At 38.4% G+C, this 23,678-nt stretch overlaps 1 protein-coding gene across 1 annotated transcript; it reads right to left on the bottom strand.

Annotated features, from left to right (window-relative positions):
- Positions 1–8,543: 8,543 nt before the first annotated feature.
- Positions 8,544–19,446, bottom strand: LOC128473066 (interleukin-1 receptor type 2-like). Its single transcript, XM_053455110.1, has 10 exons — positions 19,336–19,446; positions 18,838–18,938; positions 17,265–17,526; positions 16,292–16,472; positions 15,586–15,760; positions 15,400–15,465; positions 13,817–13,949; positions 11,674–11,819; positions 10,990–11,120; positions 8,544–8,646 (listed from the first exon to the last, which is right to left on the bottom strand). The coding sequence occupies exons 2-9, from the start codon at positions 18,914–18,916 to the stop codon at positions 10,993–10,995; spliced, it is 1,170 nt and encodes a 389-aa protein (XP_053311085.1). The 5' UTR covers positions 18,917–18,938; positions 19,336–19,446; the 3' UTR covers positions 8,544–8,646; positions 10,990–10,992.
- Positions 19,447–23,678: the final 4,232 nt, after the last annotated feature.

Genomic DNA, 23,678 nt, shown 5'->3' with positions numbered 1-23,678 from the left:
ACAGAGCTGAAGCTAAGAGCAGGACTGAAACAAAGTGTCAGAAGTAAATGGCAGAGCTCAAGGAAATCCAGGAATGGATCCCAGCAAAAGGGGAACTGTAGTGAGACAGGGGAAAATAGACACCTGACACCAGCCAAACCTCTAATTTATGGACAACACAATCTTTTTTTATTAACTTTATATCTATTATTCTTAATTGATAAATATTGGTGACAAACCCAGGCATTTTACTGGCCTTGAGCACAGTGTGACTGTGTTTCAAATGTTTTAAATGTAAAATCTGTTCCTGAGTAGTTTAAGTTTCATTCATTTACACTACCAGCCAGACCTCTAACTTGTGGAAAAATGTATTATATCTTATCATATATTATTAATTGATACAACCTGTCCCTAAGTAGTTCAAGCAGAAGTTGCTTTCATGCTCACCCACCAGCATCCAAAGCAAGAGGGACATACTCTGTGACATACTCTGTGTGAGGAAACATACTCATCCCCCAGCTCTCCCCCAGCTCTTGAAAGTCAATCTTGGCAAATTAGGTTACCCAGCACGCAATATTCAAAATGAGTGAGGTTCTAGTGCTGCTGCTCTATCTCCTTTCTTACTTTGGAGGATCAAATATTTAAAATTCTATAATATTGGGGCAATTCAGTCCTGTATCACAAGATTACATCATCTATGAGTGCCTGCTTGCCTAAGACCAGTGCCCTACTTCTGCTGCTCCTCTCTCTCTCTCTCTCTCTCTCTCTCTCAGGGGGATCACTTTTTTTATTTTCGATAATATTGGGGAAATTCAGTTCTGCACCAATGGGCTGCACGTGCCTATCATTTGCCACTGTCTTTCTGCCAAGGTCCAGTGTGCACTGCTGCTGCTCTTCTCTCACCGTCCTTACACTTAGGGATCTTTATTTTAATCTCTATAATACTGAGGAAATCCAGTACTGCACCAAGAGGCTGCATGTGCCCATCATATGCCAGTGCCTGCCTGCCAAGGCCCAGTGCCCTACTGCTGTTTCTCTCTATGTCCTTACACGGGGGTATATTTTTTTTATAGTTTCTAGAATATTGGGGAAATTCAGTCCTGCACCAAGTTGCTGGATGTGTCTGCCTGGTAGTGCTTGTCTTGCCACTGCAGCTCAATTTCCTACCTTTCTTTAAAGGATAAGTTCTTTACATATTTTTCCAATTTGGGTGGAAATTCTGTCTCTTGTACTGTGTCTACCCACTCTCACTGCCCTATAACTACTGCTGCCATATCACCTTCTATTACGATGGTACAGGTGAGGAAACCAGGATGCAGGAGAGCGCGGTCACTATGCAAGCAAAGGTCGGTACCGGGTATCAGGCAGAGAAGGTTCAGGCAATCCGGGTCAGGAGCAGAGAGGTCAACAAGGTCACAAGGCAAGCAGAGGTCGGCACCGGGTATCAGGCATAGAAGGTTTTGGCAACAGGTAAACATACAGCTAAGTTGTAAGAACAACTGAGCACTGAACAGGTATCAGTGCTCAGCTTTTAAACCAACCGCCCTTCTAAGTCCCGCCCCCATCAGTGACGCCGTCCAATGGACGTTTCCTCTCCTCCATTGGAGACTAGAATCTGAAGGGGGGCGTGGTGTATGATGCCGTGGGTGTCTATCACTGTGCGGCGGATCTTTCATGTGAACCCCCGCGTATGAAGACACACCGTTGCGGCATCGGTCCTGGAGGGGTAAGTACCGGGTACCCGCTACTCGTGGGTACTCGGGAGAAGCACTTCTCACCGGAGCGGAACGCCACGAGCACCCGGGCGACGTGTCCCGGACAGGATCGTGACGTCATGGGTACTCGGGCGACACGCTCCGTATAAGATCCTGACGCAACGGGTACTCGGGCGACGAGCTCCGAACGGGAGCGCGATGCTGCGAGCACCCTTTCACTGCACGCCGGCCGGGATCGTGACACCTTCCTTACTCTGAGGGATCAATTTATCAAAATGGTCCAATTTTTGGAGAAATTCAATCCCATAGCCAGCTGCTGGATGTGTATATCCATTCGTCCACTGCTGCTGGTGGTGGTCCCGTAGTGCAAAATCAAGTCTGGATCTCTTCGTAAACCTAGAGATGGTGCTGCCACCTCTGTTTGTCATTCTGAATTTAAAAAGCCCACAAATTTCGTCAAAACTGCAGAAGAACCTCCTTACCTGAAAATGAAAGCATCAAAAAAATGAAACAAAAATTTAATCCAAACCCTTATGAAAAATTACTGCAGTTTTTTCTGAAGTAATACTTCAGTTTTTTGGAAATGAAAAAACTGCAATACTGCACTTTTACTGCAGTATTACTGCACGTTTACTGCACTTTTACGTCATTATATTGCAAACCTACAGTTGTACTTCAATGTACTGTAGCTTTATCGCATTTGTACTTCCTTACAAAAATAACTGCAGTAAAACTGCAGTACAGTGAAGTACAAATGTAGTAAAACTGCAGTAAATGTGCAGTAATACTGCAGTAAAAGTGCAGTATTGCAGTTTTTTCATGTCCAAAAAACTGCAGTATTACTTCAGAAAAAACAGCAGTAATTTTTCGTAAGGGATAGATCGTGCCAAAACATTTACCGTATTTGCTCGATTATAAGACGAGGTTTTTTCCAGAGCAAATGCTCTGAAAAATACCCCTCGTCTTATAATCGGGGTCGTCTTCTAATCAGACCCCAAAAAAATGCTGGCGCCATGCTGCTTACCGGTCGCGAGCAGCGTCTCTTCTGTTAGAAGCAGGGCAGGAAGCTTGCAGCGTCCTCACAGAACTCTATCTCCCCCTCCCTCCTCTGAGGGCGGGGCCAGAGAAGTTGCTACAGCCGGTCCCCTGCAGAAGTCTGCGAGTGGGAGATCTGCAGTTCAGGTGAGGGGGTGGGGGAGGGTTTTTGAGTATGTGTGAAGTGTGTGTGATTAAGGGAATGAATGAGTATTTAAATGTTTGTGAATGAGTGTGAGTGTGTGTGTGATAGCATGGATGTGTAAGGGGGGTGGGGGTTGTAGCATGGCATATGGAGGCTGTAATCCCACTGCTATCATCCCCAGGTTCCAGCATGTACTGGCTGCCTTGGCTTGATAGGAGTGTGATTGCTGTTAGCAGTTTGATATATATATATATATCAAACTGCTAACAGCAATCACACTCCTATCAAGCCAAGGCAGCCAGTACATGCTGGGTTAAAAGGCATATCATGGGGCTGAGTGGCATATAGGGGGTTAAAATGCATTTCTGGACCTCCAGAAATGCATTTTAACCCCCTATATGCCACTCAGCCCCATGATATGCCTATATACCTCCAGAAATGCTTTATACCCCCCTATATGCCACTCAGCCCCATGATATGCCTTTTAACCCCCTATATGCCAGAGTGGCATACAGGGGTATAAGGCATATCATGGGGCAGAGTGGCAAATAGGGGGGTATAAAGCATTTCTGGGGGCAGAGTGGCATAACTGGGGGGGGCAGGTTGGCAAATAAAAGGAAATTTAAAAAATATATTTTTCTCAATCATAGCTTTTATTAAACATGAAAATAATTTACATTAATTAATATTTACTGGTAAAACTTTTTCCCTATAGGGTAGTCTTATATTCAGGCTTTTTGTTTTTTTCTTAAATTAATATTTTGATTTTGGGGGGTCGTCTTATAATCGGGGTCGTCTTATAATCGAGCAAATACGGTATTTGGTTATACCTTCTGTACTTTTTATAACTCTGGAAGCCCCATAGGCCTAAAATGAACATAGGAGTGGCATGACTGAGGATGGCAGCCTGCCATTTTATGGGAGTGTAGTGGGGACAAGGATCCAGACATAGGAATGGTTGGTCCAGCAGGGCTACTGGAGGGTAGGGGTTTTCACATTCAGCTTCATGTGCGGCATGGGTCATCGATATCTCCCAAGACATGTTTGGAGGAACTCCTCGCTATGAGGCCCTATGTATCAGGCCCCTTACTGTGGGTTTGAACCAGCATCAGTTTGTCTCGCTTTTTTTTTTGGCATAGGGGCTGCTACAGAGGCAGCCAGAGGAGCTTGGAAAGCCTAAATTGAGCAGAATTTTTCCATGTATAACCAGTATAGCCTGTCAAAGGCTTTTTCTGCGTCTAAGGATTCTTGTCAATTATTCTCCATGAATGTTTTGATGGGGTAATTTGAATTGGCCAGCTTTAAAGGTGTCCCGAATGGGACAAGAGGGCAGAATGACCAGATGTCAAATGTGGAGCAGTAGACCTCTCACCTGCCACGAGATTGAAAGTATATGAACAATATATAAATTAAGTTTTATTAAAAAGTACTAGAAGTAGTAGTAATAGTATTATTATTAACATAGACCTAGCACAGCCTTTATTCTATTTCTGTCTGTGTGCGAGTAGAGTAATTTGGGGGCACACCCTGTGCGAGACAGATAATGAAGGCCTAGAGGCAATGCTATTCAATAGAGGGTTCCCCTTTGGCCTGTTGGGGTGACACTTCCATGGACAGTCTGTGGGTATAATAAAAGAGACCAGGAGGACATACCGTATTTGCTCGATTATAAGACGAGGTTTTTTTCAGAGCAAATGCTCTGAAAAATACCCCTCGTCTTATACTCGGTGTCGTCTTATAATCAGACCTCAAATAGGTCTGACTATGAGACGACTAAGATCCAGATCCCCCGCAGAGCTGCAGGGGACCTGGATCCTCCTGTCTCCCCCCCCACCCCACAGCATATAGGGTTAAAAGGCATATCATGGGGCACAGTGGCATTGAGAGGGTTAAAAGGCATATCATGGGGCACAGTGGCATATAGGGGGTATAAGGCATTTCTGGGGCAGATGTGCATAACTGGGGGGGGGCAGGTTGGAGAAGGAAATAAAACCAAAATATTTTTCTCAATCATAGCTTTTATTAAAAAAATAGTTTATATGAATTAACATTTACTGGTAAAACTTTTTTCCTATAGGGTCGTCTTATATTCAGGCTTTTTCTTTTTTCCTAAATTAATATTCAGATTTGGGGGGTCGTCTCATAATCAGGGTCGTCTTATAATCGAGCAAATACGGTAATAAATATTTTACATCCTTTTTACTCTATTTAGATTGACAGAAATATCTGCATTGCATCTGCAATGAAAGTTTTCCTAAAGTCAAGTTCCCATTAAAGGAACAGCACACATATTTTTAAGAGCAAGCATTACGTTTACGTAAATTGTGTTGTTTTTGCCTTTTCCTAATTGTCACACCATCTTTTTTGCACACATATTAGTGAACTGAAAAAATTAAGTTTATATAAAATCTATTGATAAGACAGATCATATTTCAAGAAATAACATTGTCAAATACTTCTACATTACATTTTCTACCCTGAAACAAATGCCTCAGCAGTGACATCTAAAGGTTTTTTTCTGTCACACATTTTTACAAGACATTGTATTTTACTATACAATATGCTATATGTCATATGCAAGTATACTGTATAGTTACAAAAGATTTACCACATACAGAAATTGAATATTTTATACATCATGTACAATATGCCAGGCTTAATAATAAGCCTGGCATATTTCTGGTACAAAAGGATAGGTTTGCCGTTACACTCGCGTGACCAGCCTGGCTGTTATAAAACAAATTAAATTCAAATCACAATTCTTTTTTTATGCATTCAGTTTTGCTTAATGTATATTGTTATGTGTTCTTGGCTATTGCGTAAATAGGTTGACCAGATTTTGTTTTATTTTACAGAATTTAGAATTGGTAATGTCCAACTATATACCCACAATGTAAGGTTGCTAAGGAAACCATCACTGCTTGCAACAATATCCATAGACACTATTTTTCACAATGTCTGTGTGTTTAGTGTTCTTTGTCCCTTTAATGTAGTTTTTTTTTATTTGTTTTGGATAGCACTAGCATGTGCTTCATAAGTTTGTCAATTTTTCAGTCCTAATTGATATTGTTAGGGACATGTTGAGGCTTATGGCCTCAGAAACAGAAACGTCAACCAACCTGACCAGGGACAGTTAAAATAAATGAAACATTTTTGGCACAGGTTGATTTGTAATTCCCAAATTTGGTAAAGATTGCACATTGTTGATGCGTGAGGAAATTATTTTCCATTGCTGCATTACATCAGTGTAGTAGTAGATATCCTACTATATGCTATGACTTGTATATGTAAACTTTACGTAGAGTAAATATAACAAACTTAGTCACAACATTTGGACATCTAATTTGGCGTAAAGGAAACTCTGCAATGTTGTGGTTGATTTACTAAATAATAAGTATTCAGTTCCTGAACTTTCTTTGCTCTGTACATTTTTGAGGAAGTTTTGTTGTTCTAGTAACAATGTGATTATTTAAAGAAGACTTAAATAAAATGTATTCTTAAAAGACTAGTTTTCACTGCATCATGTGTTACATGTGCTGGTTTTCATAAGAATTTATACTCCATACTCAGTGCTGGCCCCAAGGCAAATTCTCTCTGGCACCATTGTTGTGTGACTTCAGTAGTAGTGCAGCAGCTCTGCATTAAGGATAGGCTGAAGCTTCACAATGGTAAGTATGCTAGTGCGGTGACTGTGTGTCTGGGTATGTTAGCCTGGTGATTGTGTGTGTCTGGGTAGGTTAGTGTGATGATTGTATGTGTGTCTGGGTAGGTTAGTTTGTGTGTTAGTGTGTTTGTGGTTTGGGTATATTAGTGTGTGTCTGTATGCGTAAGTGCGTCAGGGTATGTTAGAGTGTGTTGTTATGTATGTTTTCATGTTTTCATGTTTGTTATTATGTTCTGTGTTTGGATATGTTATTGTATGTCTGGATATGTTAGTGTTTGGGTGTCTGTTTCTTAGTTATGTTAGTCTCAGTGTGTGTTGATGTGTCTGTTTGTGATTGTGTGAGTGTTTCCAGATGAGTGTATTAGTATGAGTTTCTGCCCAGGCAGCACAGTGTCTTGGGCTAGCCCTCTCCATACTATATGTTTAATAAGCCTTTCTTTCCTATTTTTGTATTGTGTGTGCATTATTGGAAGTACAGTAGTGTCTTCCTCTGGTACCAAAGTGAAAGGCACTGGGATCTGCCAAATTTGCAATAGATGATCAATGTAGATGATCAAGTCTACTCTACATATTCCCTTTGAATAGTAAAGTCTAACAACAAGGGTTAACATGGAGGAGATAAAAGACATGGTTTTCCCTGCTTCAGTTATTTTCCTTCACCTTTAAGTGCTTAGCGCCAAGGTTTTGCAGCAAAAATTGACAGAATGACCCAGGAGGGGCTATATAGCAGACACTTAACAAATGGGAGAAACCAGGGTGAGACCAAGGTCAAAAATTGTGGAGATTGTGGGGTGAATAACAAGGGAATTTTCCAGGCAGCATCTGTCAAAGCAGGGCCACTAAACAAGAATAGATCAGAATCAATCAGGCTGATCAAACATCAACAGTAAACATAGTAGGAAAACTATTATTGAACTTAATTTGTTTTCACCTGTATGAGATCTATTGTTCTCATTCCAATTATTTAGCATTAATCATTAATAATACCATCACTATTTCTAGGAAACAAATCAAAGGGAGCACACTGTGGGTGGGGAGGTAAATATTAGGTGTAACTTTATAATGATTCATTTAATGAAAGATAGACCTGCAATCCCTTAGAGCTGTCAGTGATTCATTGAACTGCAGCTGCTCACCGATAAAACACAGAGGACACATTCTGAAAATATTACCAGCACTTAAATGCAAACTTTAGTGAGCACGTAAACTCACCTGTCACAACCAGACACCACATTAAATGTGAGTTCTAAACCAAGAGAAAATGGTTGGGCTTCCAAGCCATTTATATACCTCACATATTTAACCAATATCAACAAGAAGCTCAAATAAAAAAAGAGAGAGGAATTAACTTTCCTCTTCCAACCAAAATGTCAGGTCACCATTTTTATGAAAAGAAAGACATTCTGTGAGCTTTAATAGAGGTTGGTGGCTACTAGGTAAATAAGCTTACAGAGTTAAAACAGGGAAGGACCTTGGCTAATTCAAAGAGGAATTTGGAGACGTTCTGTATAATTGGATATAATATTGGATAATTGGATATAATATTTCCAAGAGCAAATGTGGGTTTTTCTGACTACTATGTCAAAAATTAAATATTGGTTTGTCACTTAAGGATATAGTTATTGTAACTAGATGTGTATTATCTTTGGGGGATTAGGTGCCATATTTAGTCCCAACCTGCAGTCACCCAATTAAAGTACAACCAAATGCTTTCAAAATAGAAATTATATGGCTTTTATTGTAATAAAATGTCTCCATTTTATTTATTTTCTTCAATCCTCCTCATATTACAAGAGCAGTACATAAAAAAATGCACCTGGCCCCAGAGGTATCTTCACTACGGTAAGGGGAACCTAGTTAAATCACCATTTGGTGCAAATCTATGAATGTATAATTTGTCTTAAAAATTAGCTACTAAGAGTTTTTATGAATTTGAGCCAAATATTCCTGTTTCAATGTCTTTATTTATAGTAAACACAACACACTTTATATACATGTATGGAAATTTTACTCTTCATATTCAGAAAGGTACTACTTTCTAGGAGACATGAATATGACCCAGTTGGTTAAGATCCAGTCAGCTCCAGCTGTGGAAAAGGGAATGTTTCCTACAAAAAAAACCACACACACACACACATTATAAAAGATTTGTTTAGTTCACTGAGTATTCTGGAAGTTCTACTGCATGATCACCATTTCAAGGGAAGGTTACAACTAGTAGCACAATCTAAATTGTATAACAATGAACTGTTTCTTATGAAAAAAGTCTCAATAAATATTTATTTTCTACTGACATAAACATTAAAATAGCCAGAAATTACAGCGCTGTCTGGTAGATTCCGTTAAGTACTGTGACCACATATGACACAGATATATAATTGATTTTATTTTGAAAAAAGAAAAATAACTTCCCTTAGGGATGCTGACCAAAACTAAACTAAAAGTAAACCTCTATCCTTCCTAAAGCCCCACTAGTGAAATGAAAAAAAACGGTTTCATACATGGTCACAGTAACTAAGCTCAGGATTCATCCCCTTTTGTTATTCTGTATGAAGATCTGGCAGTGTATTGTAAATGTTGGTTATCATTGTATAGATAAACTCCAGTGTATTGTAAATGTTGGTAAATACTATTGATTTGTCTCCTTGCAAACTTTTGGTTATACCAAAAAGGGGGATCAAAGGAGGGACATACCCCATAAAAGCAGGACAATGGGGCTGCTCAGTGGGACAGTCCCCAAACAACAGGACACTTGGAGGAGATATGTATCATGTGCAACAGACTTTGATGAAAAACTAGCTGCCCCAAACTAGGTAGGATACATACACTTATTCTAATGTGAGTGTATACATTCAAGATAGTGCTGGACATGATTTACCAAAGACTGGTGTAAAGTGCAACCATGAGCTTCACAAGCGTTTATTTTATGGCATGTAATGGCTGAGTAAGGGCATTTTTTTGTCTATACGTTTAACAGTATTTAATGTAATGTAGGTGCTTGACACCATTAAAATACTTGTCAAAATCCAAAAAGGTTAACCATCACTGATATTGGCAGCCTAGCTCATAGATTTAAAAAGTTAACATCCGTGCTGTAGTTGGAACTAAAAAAAATGTTTTTCCATAGTCATTCACTGTTTTTTGTGATTATATTGTGTTTTCTTCATACATCGTTTAGAACGTGTGCAGCTAAATTTCTGTCATCTTTTACAATACAGTTTTTTTCAGTGTAAAAATTTCTAACTATATAAAATACATTTTTATATTAAATTGTATTACCTCTAGGGAATGAAATAAGGTCATGGGAAAGGAAATGCGAGAGTGCACATTACTCTGTTATCAGAATAAACTTTAATAATGTCAAGTTTCCTTCAGTAAGTTATCTCAGACACGTTACAGAACTCGCTTTCTTCTTAATAAACAACGCGATTTCCTTTCAATTAAAAAGGGGAACATTCTTTGATTGTGTTGAAATAGTGGAAAGTTGCAAAACAGCTCAGAACTAGTATTTACAGTTTACTACTTTTTGCTACAGTGCTACAAATGATGTAATGAAAGGTACTGGGGGGGGCTGATTCCTCACTTTTTTTGTACCTAGGCAGTGCTGGCCATCTCAATAGGCAAACATGAAATGTATCAGGGATGCAATGTTTCCAGGGACTCTACTGCCACCAAATACAGTCCATTTCTTGCTCATGCTCCACCTGTTGTATGTCCTTAACACAAAGGGTTTTTTATCCCTAGTTTTGAGTACAAATCTAGCTTTGTACCTAATACTGTTTAGGAAGGTAATTTGTTCAGCTGCTTATGCGTTACTACAATAATATTGGCACGATCAAGAGTGTTGAGAGAATGTTGGTGTGTCTGAAGGCCATTCCTGTCCTGCTAAGCAAAAATGTATTATATGAATCTCTTTGTAACAAAGGATTTAATAATACTTCCTTAATAACTGTTCCTTGAGAACAAAGGCACGCAATTACGTTGCACTTTGAAGGAGGATTTCCCCATCACTGGCTCTGAGCTGACAGGTTACATTTACTGCATTAAAATGTCCAAAACCGCCGACTTGGCATTTGCTTCCTGTGAAGTCAGTGGCAGAAAGCATTTATCCTTGTAATAGAGACCCTTTTGTGTCTGAAAGTCTCTGATGACCCCCCTGCTGTTATCTCATATACTGTAATCATTGCAGAACCCTGCTTTCTGATCAGTGTGTTTAGTTGGTGGGTAGATCAATGGGGTCTAGAGGGTGAAGAGGGATTCTGCAGGTGAATTGAACATCTCACCTCCCTGATTTTGCTAAGAATAATCAATACTAAAACCCACTGTGATTGGCTGAGCTAGCTCTTTACTAAAGAACCCCCCTGCACTGCCCACCAAGCCTAAACAAATTAGCAATTTTGGATTTTGACATACTAAATTATACTATAAATATAACAGTAAGATAATATTACCAATTATATCTTGTCCAGGGAATAACCTGTCTTGTGTTTCGACGTCTTGTATTTGTATATGGCAATTATTGCAACAATCAGACAAATCAAAGCTGCTGGAACTGCTGCAATGTACCAAGAAAAAGGAGAGGCTACAGGAAAAAGAATAATTAACATGTTAAAGAATCAATATCACAAGAGAGCAGGTGGTAAAAACAGAAAAATAACAATTACATTAAACTCCGCTCATAAAAATGGAAAGTTTACCGCGAAAATTGAAGAAAAACTGAACCCAAACCTACACTGAAAGAAAAGACTATTATAATTAACAACTATATAAACAACAGTCCCTATGAGTTAGATTCTCTAAAACTTAAATTTAACAACTGAACAGTAAGTTAAGCAGTTTGATTTCAAGTGAAGTAATGCAAAGTTAAATCTCAAATATTTAACTATTCAAGCTCTTGTTTTCAGGGAAGTTCCCCAGGATTGGACCTTTATAATTCATAATAAAGCTAAACTTCAATTCCCCTGTAAACTCCTGATTTGCTTAATACGCCAAGGATTTCGATCTTGGGGTCCTGGAGAACTTGTACAAAAATGGTCCTTTTTATTGCGCTCAAGACACCGAAAAATGTTTGTTAAAAAGTTATTGTTTTGGTCAAATGTGTATGTATTAACTAAATAGCAGGTTTTTTTTTTTACCTGCTTCTCTTATACTTGTCGGAAGGACCTCTTTGCCATAATCGTTGCTAGCCACACACATAAAATTGGTGCTGAAATCCTCCTCTTTGACCACTTTAAAAATCAGTGGCAGTTCAATGTAATGGCCATCAGCTTCTGTCGTTTCTCTGAAAGAAAAACACATCTATCCTTAAACTATCATTATGACTTTGGAAATATACATCAAGTATAGTATCTGGTTAAGGAAACTACGCAATATGTGCAGTGAAATATGTATGTAGATTTGCTTATTTTCCAGTTGTTGTTTTGTCATTCAAACTCTATTCCTTCCTTAAAAACACACTACATTTCTTTTAAGGTGGAAATGTATCATGCTTTTAACACAGTTGTAAAGGCAATTGATTTGAAAAAAAAAAAAGGCAAAATTATTGAAAATTTTATATTATTGGCACTGGTCTTGCTTAAGTGCATTTGCTGCGAGCAATGTGATTCCCACGGAGCCCCTAGAACAGTACCCTATATCTATAGGGATGGGGCAAGTGGTGAGGCTGCCACTCCTGAGCCACCCTTCAGAGCCACAACAAGGCAGGTGCGAGATTGTGATCTCCCCAACCAGCCCTGCCTATCAGACAGTTACCCCAGTGTGCACCATGAGCGCTGGTCTGGGATACACGCGCCCTCTGAGCAAGGCCGGTTTGGGAGATCACAATGTGTCTCTTATCGGCCCAACATTAAGGGAGTGCGAGGTCTGTCACTTCAGACCTCGGCTTCTGTGCTCCCTAATCACCATGTGCCATATGTCACATTAAATATACCTCACTGAACTACTGGAGTGCTGGGTGACTTTAATTTTGATATCTTGGAGTGCTGGTGGAGCCCAGTTTAAGCACCAGAAATATTGGAGTGATGTTCTGCTATTTATACATTGGTATATGTGCCAAATGCGTCATATCCAAGTGCCGGCACCTCAGGATGACAGGATGGAAGAGGGGAAAGGGGGCTAGAAGATGAGGAGACAGGGTGCTGTAAGGGCAGTTGTGACACAGTATGTTTGTGTGTATGGGCAATGTATTTGTGTGTATATGGGTAGTGCATATGTGTGTGTAATGTCTATGTGTGCATAGACAGGTGTGTGTAAGGGCAGTGCATATGTGTGTGTTTTGGCAGGCATGTGTAAGGGCATTGAATGTGTATATGCAGGCGTTTGTAACTACAGTGTATCTGTATATGTGTGTGTATTAGAAGGCGTTTGTAAGGACAGTGTATGTGTATATGTGTGTGTGTAAGGACAGCGTAGGGTATTTGTGTGTATAATGGCTTTATTTTTGTTCAATAAATCATGACACAGTGTAATATATCATGGTTTTCATCTGAGGTTGTCTTTACCATATTTTAAGACAGATGATTGAATTCTATAGTTTTGCACATCAGCACATAATAACAAAGAGGGTGTACTTTCTTTTTCACATTACTGTATGTGTGTATGGGCAGGTGTTTGTAAGACCAGTGTATGTGTATATATATATATATTTATGTGTATGCCCAACATCATATCCTGGCCTGCTAGACTCAATGCAGGTAGCTCTCCCCTGCTCTCCCCTACATGTTCACACATGTGCATATTTCTGTTTCTGTTGACTAAGCCTTGACTTGCATGTTTTTTGGTGGGTAGGGGCTCCAGTGCATTGCTTTGCCCAGGGCCTACAATGCTGTTAAGACGGCCCTGCCCCCCCAATGTACACCATACTGCTTGCGTCTGTCAGATCAAACCAGGGGGCTCTGTAACCACCTGGGCCTTCAACTAACCTACTCTGCCTTAAGGACCAAGCTTTCCCTCTGTCACTGGTACTCACTTGATCTTAGTCAAAATGCCAAGAAGCGATGCAGGTGAGTTGAGCTTGGAAGCTGCTCACAAGCATGATTCCAGTGTCTGCCTCAATTTCTGTAGCTCTACATCTGGTTCACCCAACTCTAGATGTGGATAGAAAGATAGATAAATGTACATTCTCACAGATACCCAATGAGTAATTGCCTTGGTACCTTCCTGTACAGTATCTAAATTTCCAAGCAAAAACATTCCACAAGTGTACTATGGCCACATTCATTTTAAATAAGTCAAATAGTTCTGATGTATTTTTTAAAAATCTTTTTACTATATACTTACTGCAATGGTCCTTCAAACACGCGGCCATCTTTAAAGAATTCTTCAATAAAGGTTTTATTTGCTAGCCACCATACAATAGGATTGTTTCTCCCAACTCCAGTAAATACTTTGCACGGAATAGTCAATGTGGAACCTTTTGCACAAAGGAAAATCATTATTTTTCTTTTCACAATGATAAACTAATTACATTACATTTTTTTCAATGTATGTTGGTATTTTTTCTGCAACACACGCATGGTTGTTGTGAGACTTAGAATTCTTGTAAGTCCTTATAACTAGAAAATAAATGGTAAAAATAAAATCATAATAATTAGGGTTAGAGTTTATAGGGCCATTTTTAATGATGGCTCAAGCTTAACTTAGGATTCCATGGCAGCTGTTCTTTGGCTCCTCTAAACATGTGACAGGAGCTTGAAATTTGTAACGCTAGCAGCATAGATGTTTACCCTATATATTATTATCAATAGGCACATAAAGCCCCAAAGAAGAATCAGTAATGGAGAGGTATGTGTTGGTGTTTGTAATTTGTTCACAATCCTGGAGTAGGTTTGTCTGCTGCCCTGAAAGCTGATTTAAGTGCAGTGCTGTATTTAGATCGGTCTATGCTGTAGCTCGCCCACCAGACCTACCCCGAACAAGGTCTCCTCTATCTCATGCATCTTTGCTGATTGCGTGGAGATGACACCATATCTCGGTGCCCTGCCTCCGAAGATAGCACAGCCTTGGTAGGGCTGAATTTGGGATTACAATTGGCCAGCGACCGATAAGTGGCCTTAGTGTTGCCACCGACTGGATACATGTGGCCAGACACTGCCTTTTTGTAGCATGCTGCTGTGTGAATCAAATAGTAGAGGCACATTAAAACAGGCTCTGCCACAGAAGCAGCAACAAAGGTATTTGGGAGGTGCCATGCCCTCATTGAGCATTTGCCCAGGTTGCCTAATGGCTGTTCGGGACCTTAGCTTGGGGCAGGAGACACTACAGTCAATTTGGCACACACTCCCTTAGTGTAAATGAGTTAAAAGGGGAAACTTTGACCAAAGAAAAAAATGAGAACAAAACACACACCAAATTTGTCAGCTCAAAAATCTATAAGCACAGCAGAGTATGAAACCAGTCATGGCATCCTAAATACTATTTCTATGTAGAAATGCAGGTAAAACACCACAAAAAAGGATATGATAATTTCTTTATTGGAAAGCTGCATCTTATTAGTAACATTTTCAAAGTTGTATATTATACATGGCTCAAGTTCTGGAATGTAATAATTGCAAAATGTTGAGGAAAAAAGGAAGGTAAATCTGTGATCCACATTGTAATTATGTTTATTACAACATTAAGTAAAATACATCAGACCCTTACACTTAATCTAATAATGGATATTATCAGACAGCACCAGTGTATTGTATGTTACACGGAAGAAGAAACCGTAGTACAAATGACATTTGTTGTAATCAAGGTTTTGTCATATCAATGTACATTTTTTTTCAAAGTACACACCTTTTAGGTGTTGGTTTCTCCCGGGTTGTTTAATGTTGTTATATAAAATGTCAAAAAAAAAAAAAAGATAACACAAACCTTACCTAGGGATGATGCTAAGGTATTCTGGCTGGGCTGCAGAATCACTGGATGCTCTCTTTTATCTGGAACTGAATATAGCAAAGAAACAGAATTCATTGTTTATAATGTTGCATTAGAAAAAGTCTTCATGATGGGCTGAAAAAGGGTTTCAATAAAAATAAATAAAAAAAATATCTTGATATAATTACCAACAGTATGAAGAGAAATGATTCTGGAAGCTGTGTACTCTATTTCCCCATGCATAAATACAAATTTACATGTATAATATCCTTCATCTTCCTTTTGTACATGTTTAATGGTAATAAATGTGCTGCCATCCAATAATTCATATTTCTGGTTCTCTTCTGGTAAAGGTTCTCCATCCTAGACAAACATATGTAGTTATATAAAAGCAAGTGTATTTTAACACAATCTAGGTCTAGGTTACATGCTTAACACAGGCAAATGTTATAACCGCAACTTGATAAAGACCTCATCGTGAGGTCTCTTTCAATAAATCTGCCTGATGGAACCCTTGAGTGCCTGGAGCCTTTTTCTATTTTGATAACCAAATGTTATGTCCCATTATAAGAATTAACAAATACAATTTTGTGTCACTTTCTGCTATCTCAAATAACAAATCCTCAACCCTTTGCATATTGCAAAGAAGATCAACTGATAACACATCCAACAATTGTTTTACCAGAGTCTGGAAAACAACGTTTCAAACTTTTACATGCTAATATCCCTTTTCTGATTGGTTATCTGTATTTTCAAATTCAATAAGACAGAATTTTCAGTTCCGTCGTTTAAATAAGTTGTGTTAAGGGGCTTCTTCTCCATGTATGTATAGAAATCCATGTATAGAGAGATAGATGTTTTACATATAAATATAGTTACATTTACATTTCTTACCTTGAACCATTTTAGCTGAAAATTAGAATAACTATCAGTGAAGTCACCTAAATCGGGACAATACACCTTGGAACTGGAATCTTCATAGGCAGTTTGTTCATATGCAATTTCAGCCAAAGATACCTCTGTCCGATCTAGTACATTGACAGTCATTGCTACTTCAACACAGAATGATGAATTTCTGAAAGGTATATGATTATATGAAGTATTTTTCACAAACTCATATAAAATATTCCTACTTTGGTTTTATCATTTAAATACAGAGATATCCCTGAAAGACGTCATGAGATGTATAAAGATATTGTTTATGTTGTTAAGCACAAAATGATTAAACTAGAGTTGTAATTGCCTAGTAAAAATAGTAAAATGGTTAAACTCTTGCCCTGTTGCTAAACCCATTGTTCAAAACTACCAATACCTTGTTTGTTTGTGTGTTCCTATCAGTATAATTGTTTTGGCGATATCTAGTCTAAAAAATAAGCACTAGTAAAGCTGAGATATATCCCAAAAATTCTCAAAATTAGCAAATCCAATAAATTTAGCTTCCTGAAGTATCCTCCTATCTACACGTCCTATTCTCACAATGGTTGTCTGAACTAATAAACATTAAGAAATAAGCTAATTAGTAGGAATAGTAAATTATTCCCATAGTATGCAATAAAGAGAGGCTTCTAGTACAAATGTATTGTTTATTTTAATCTGTAAATATCCTTACATTTGTTTATTTAGTGTACTGAAGTGCAACTGGTTTGGGAAAGTGACAGATCTGCTTGAACAAGATAACCTCCAGCACCATTTATATAAACAAAAAATATCAACAGTTCTGGGGCAATGATCTAAAGCTTATAAAACACCCAAAAAATATCTTCAGACCACACAGCCACTATCTCGGGCATAGCCCAGTCATTTTTTTTTCTTTCTAATAATCTTCAGGTTTTCGAAGCAAATGCAAGATAGGGAATAAAGTAAGTACCTTAGAATACAAGTATATACGCCAGTGTCTTCTTTTACTCCTGGGAAAAACCACAGCAATTCTTTGTTTGGCTGAAGATGAGAATCACTCTCAACCGTAACACTTTCAAAATATTTTTTTGTCCAAACCAGATCAAGAGAATGATCAGAAAGCTCTGAGGAGTCAATCTGAAGATATTGGAATGCTGGGCACCGGATTGCTGCAGCTTCTCCATTCAGAAAATAATACCCCATGAAATGCGTGATTGAATCCTGGCAATTTTCTTAAAGACAAACGAACAGTAAGAGTTACTGGCACATTCTTATGGCACAAGATTAATTATTGAATAATCAAATAATAAAAAAAAACATACTCATAAAAATAAAAAGTTGAAAACAGCAAATCAAACATGTTTAGCTTTTGATTGGGCTAAAGCAGGGTTCTTACCAAAAACTTAAAAAAACAAATATAAAAACATTACTTTACATTTATTTACATAACACCGACATATTAAAAGCTAATTTAGAATTGACAATAACTAACACACATTAAGAAATACTGGTAGAGAAGGAGAAGAAGACCTTGCTCTTGTAAGCTTATAATCTATTGGGTGGCTGATGGGGAGTGAGACAGTAGGAGAAGGGGACTACTTCACTAAAGATGGCTTTCTTAAAATACTTACATTAAAAGTAAAGTTTCCAGAATTGTTTCCTCAAGAGTTCAGAAGAAAAAAGTTTAGATTTACTGGTCATTCCTCATTGTTTAAGACAAAGCTGTCTCATATGCTGCTGGAGACCAACTTCTGCAATACAGAAGACCAGAAACAAGACCGCAGAATTCAGCATCAACAGGTAAATAAACTGGCCTTTTTTCTGAACTCTTTAAGAAAAATCCTGCAAACCTTACTATTCTTAAGTAATCTTAGAGATATCTACTCTCATGTAAGCACTGACTGCCATGAAAAGGTAACGTGTGAACAATGTTGGGCTTTCAAACAGTGCAGATGTACGTCCACTTGAGCCACCGGGTGCAATTATACCACCAGTGCTGGCAAGTAAAGAAACAGCAAGTGTACTTTAACTTTATAAGGGTCACCTTGACTTGTCGCCATGTCCAAATGGTTCTTAAGTGTTTAAAACTTAAGTGGTGTTTAGGTATGGACTAATAAGGTCAGATTTTAATTTTAATAGCACAAAGTAGAGGCTCCAGAAAGGGGAGAGTCTATGTTATTAGGATAAAATGATCTGTTAAAACAGAGACTGATGTGAATAAAATCATAATACCAGACAGATATGACTTTAATGAAACGATGGAGTATCCTGTTAAAGATGCCATCATGCTGCCCTGCATAGATGGGCCATCTTAAGTGATGGATTCGAGGAAACATTATCAACATAAAATTCCAGTCCTCAACATCTAAACATAACTTCTTGTCTCAAAACCTTCATATTTAGGTCCTTCCAAAGGTTTATTACAGAATATGTATCAATAACTTGTCATTTCCCAAAAGGGAATCATTTGCTCACAAGTGTGCTGTATGATGACGTTCTTCTATGTAATAGGTTTACAAAGATAGAAATGTTTTAATCCATACCTGAATTATCCATATTGGAACCAGGATAGGCAAGGGACTCAAGCAATGAGGTAGACATCACTATGAACGGGAGCCACATTTTGAATGATTAACATATAATGCTATGGAGAGAGCGTATGACAATGAATTAGCATCAATGACAAACACATAATACAATTCCTTTTGTTATACTATATATTATAAAAAAATGAAAAAAAATACCAATGAAAACACAAAACAATATGTTCATGTAAATGTAAATGTTTATGTAAAACATATACACACACAAAAAAAATCATGTTTGGATAGATTATATGATTTCTGAAGTAAATGTAATAAAATAAACAAAAAGCTCCATCATGCAAAAGCATACATTCATAATGCAATATGGTAATAATAAAACCTTAAGGAAAATTAAATCTGCGGTCTTTACATATCATTTCATAAGTTTACATTTTATGAACGTAGTCTGGTACATGCCACATGAACTAAAAACAATAAACCATAAACATGTTTTACCTGTTCCCTAATGAAGAAAATGTAGTATATAGATATTTTTTAATTGACAGAATTATTATCCAAGGAACTTTTTTCTTCAATGTTTCTCAACAACAGGTTTCCTCCAGATAGGTGTCCTTCGCCTAGACCTGTTTAATACAAATCATGACGGGTGCAGTACAACAAATTGTATTTATACCTCTTGAGCATATAGTGGAACTTCCTAAGATATTTCTTAATCAATAGTGTGTCTAAAATAGCGCAGACATTTCCGGCATCCACTTTGATATCCTGATTTCTCAAAGAGGGAAATGACAGTGGAAAACACAGAGCAGGTTCCTTATTTGAAAAGTGAAATGATGTATGCATGTTTCCATTACAATAGAAAGTAAAATAAAAAAAAATATATAAAAAAATAGCAGTATTGTTGCAATAGCCTTTAAACCTTTAAGTGTCTTAACTACTGCTATTACTGGGGATGTAGAGGTGTAGCTATGAGCCAGGCTCTGAGTTCTATGACTCAGCAAGCAGTTGGGTTGAGGTGCTGTAATCCGCTTTAATGTGTTCAGATCACATTGCACTTAAAGGGACACTCCAGTGACCCGTAAAGCCTCTCCAATGAAGAAAGCAATCTTATTATGCAACCTCAGAGAACAGCACCAGTCAAGACTGCCAAATGCCTTCTCTGCATTGGTGTAAAGGAGAATAGTTTGCATGTGGAGAAAAGGTGTAAATTGCTGAGCCATCTAGGCACAATCCTTGTTTACAATGTATAAGTTTGAGAAGGACATTTTGGATGTACAATGCAAGGATTTTAGCAAATTCGTGTTAAGTAAAGACATTTTCCTGCAGTTATACCGTTATATATCTTTTAGCATTTAGCATAGATGCCCTCCATGTTATAATGTTATCACATGGCATTCGGTCTCCATGATTTATCCAGACTGGCAGGAATCAGAATAAGAGCTGTACCAACACTCTGTTATCCCCTGCAAAAGCCATCTCAGGTAGATACACAAAGGGGAAGAGGGAATGACCATTGACCATTTTATTTAGCTTACATTGTATAAACCAAACAAACGCACTATAAATATACCAATACTTTGTTACCATAAAAATCACTCTTGGCACAAACCCAGAGTGCAACCATGCTTAAAATATATACAGGCCATCCGCCCTAAAGCCAGAAGGCCCACTAAACCACCCTTTCTCATACTTTTTTTTTTTAAAATAAAAAATGGCAACCTTAACCCAATAAAAGCCACGACAATTAAATAAATACTATTCTCTTTGCCTGAAAAGAAGCTCCTCCATGTCTTCACCTTTGGCTCTCCTGCTATGCTGCTGCTCACCAGACGCTTCTAAGCGGTCAATGCAGACAGCTTGCAGTTCGCCGCAGGCAATGCGCAGCACCTCAAAAACGGTACTATTTATAGGGCAAAAAGCGCGGGCAAACTAAGAAGCGTGAGCGCAGCTAGAAGCTTCTACCTTTTTTTTTTTGTTTTGCTGAACTTTTGACCTGACCTGCTCTACCTGACTGACCTTTGCATGACTCCTTATCCCCTCAATCACATACCGCCCTGATTGCACAGTTGAGCCAGGGCTATCCAGGCGCACACACAAATAAACACACACACATGCATACTGATATGCAGACACACAGAGAAACACACATTGACAGATACAAGCACACAATCACAGTGTGAGTGCGTTTCTGGCACTGGGTATCTGCGTATGTACTTGAGAATATGTGTCTGGCAGTGAGTATCTTTGTACATGTGTGAGTGTATAACTGTATGTATGTGTTTCTGTGCCTGTGTTTGGAATTCATATATGTGTCTGTGAGCATGTGTATATCTGTGTCTGGAGCAAATGCTCGTGTGGGGTGTGGTAGCTGCTTGCGGTGTATTATGTTTGTGTCTATGGGGGGCTGTTTGTTTTATTGATGTGTTTTGGAAGTGACTGTCTGTGGTGGTGTGCCTGTGTGCCTGTGTATGAGAGTGAGCGTGACAGAGTGATTGTCATTGCATTGCCGATATTTTTAAAATACCGATACTGGCAGGGTGCTCTACCGACCAGGTGGCAACCCTACTGTTAACATGTCTGGTGGACACAAGAAAATCATTGAAAGAATCCAATGGATGCAAAGTTGATGGTGGGCCATCCATAACAACAACAAAAATGTAAAATACAAGTGACTGGTGACTGAGAAGACAATTGCCTTTTAATAATGGGGAATAATGAGATTATTTCTTCTTCCCTAAACCCAGATTTCTTAAAGAATATTCAGAATTGTCACTGGGTTTAGGTGTTCCTGGAGTATGTTTTGTTCTTCAGCAATGAAACCACATGCAAAGAGATCCCGGGTTTTGTCCATGAACATTTTTTCCACACCCTGACATGGTTGATGGTTGAGTAGTGAAGTGGCCACAGTGTCTGTGGCTGTTTTGTAGACAACCAAATTCCATGTTACATCCTTTGATCAAAGAGAACCTGTTGTTATTGGAGACAAGGAACTTTGCGCCAAAGTTGTAGCTCTCTTACTTACTTCAATCAGTTTCCAATTTATTTCCCTTCAAAGAGTAATCTGTAATTCTTTACAGATTTGTGACCTGTATACCCTTTACAGCCTACACTCTACAAATTGAAATGTTTATTTATTTGAGCATTCATTTTTGGATCATAAGGTCATAAGATGTCACAAATACCTCTCCGTGACACTTAATTTTAGAATGTCTTCAACATAATAGAAAAGAAAATGTCTTGCTAGTAGTAGTTCTGAAACCACTTATGAAGAAAATAATAATAATAATTGTATTTTATTTTTGTAATTGAAAAAACAATGGCTTACATAACAATGCCACGTTTTTAAGGAACGGCTACTTACTCCTGAAGTATTATGGGTAAGAACTCCCTGGGAAAGGGAAAAGCAACCACCCCATCCAATTTAACATTTACTGTTTTACTTTGCGTAAAAAAAAAAAACACTAAGCATCATCACAGGATATATTTATAGAATAAAGAAGAGGAAGGTGGTGTGATACTGTGACTCATATGTTAACTGGTTCTCCTTAAGGCACAAAGTGGAAAATGTTGACCAAAGTGTAAGTTAAAAGTAGATATACATCTGAGGTAATGATAATTATTGGCAAGTATAACTTTTAAAATAGTTAGTGTATGTGAAGCTTCATGTCAGTTCCAGACAGGCCATCTAGCACACCCTAGGAAAATGTCTAGTGGCCGATAGGATGGCACGCTAATAATGCTGCTCCAGGTTGGGACCTGCAGTGTGTGGTCGTATGCCGCAAGAGTATAAAAAACGTAAAACATGCAGTTTCATTGACATCTTTTGGTAACTGGTAGCCTTAAAAAGTCAGGGTCGCTTATTCATCTTCAGTCTTCAGTCTGGGCCTGATTGAATTTAGAATTTAGACACTGGCTTCTTGCTTTGGAAAGGAGAGGGCATCGTGTGAAATCACGTAACTTTCCGTATATTTGGCCACAGCTTTTAACACTAAAATATAGTTTAAAGCCACCTCCAGTGGTCTCCCTCTAACCGGTCCAAAATGAAGGAAACAGGCCTTGCGCTCTCACCACAGCAATTAAGATGATAGAAAAGAAGAGAGAATGGTAAGAGATGGAAAGAATGGAAGTGATAATAGTGAGACAGATAAAGACAGATAAAGAAGAGAGATAAAGAGAAAGAGAAAGATATATATAAATATATAGATAGATAGATACATACATTATATCTTGGGGCTCCACTCCGAAAGGCATGCAGCACCTTTTATTGTAGTTTGGACATCCACCGCTGTAGGGGTTCCCCTAGGCAGAGCCTTGGCAAGTTCCAAAGGTAGTTAAGTTACTGGCTTGTGTGTGTATGTTATTGTGTGTCTGGGTACATTAGCTTTTGTGTGTGTCTGGATCTGTTGGTATAAGTGTCTGGGTGTGTTAGTATGAGGTGTCTGTGAGTGACTGGGTGTAGTGTCTGATGTGGTAGTGTGTGTGTCTCTGTGTTAGTATCTAGGTGTGTTAGTTTTGTGTAAATGTGAGTTTCTGTGTGTGTGTGTGTTAGTGTGAGGTCCCCACGGTGAAACCTACCCGAATAGCAAGCTACTGGAGCCGAGAGAGGTAGGCGGGGGCTGTTTGTATGTATGTAAGAATGAATGTGAGCACGGATGTGTAATTGTGTGTGTGTGAGTAAAGATGTGTAATTGTGTGTGTGTGAGCATGGATGTGTAATTGTGTTTATATGGGAGCATGGATGTGTAAGTGGGGTGAGATGTAGTGTGTGTTAGGATGAATGTGTTCATGTGTGTTAGTGAGTGTATGTAAACTGTGTTTACATATGTGTGCCAGAGTGT

This window comes from Spea bombifrons, chromosome 2, assembly GCF_027358695.1.
Source record: "Spea bombifrons isolate aSpeBom1 chromosome 2, aSpeBom1.2.pri, whole genome shotgun sequence".
In the NCBI taxonomy this organism is placed as follows: Eukaryota; Metazoa; Chordata; class Amphibia; order Anura; family Pelobatidae; genus Spea; species Spea bombifrons.
Note: the sequence above shows the minus strand (reverse complement) of the source record. Positions and strands in the feature narration are given on the sequence as shown.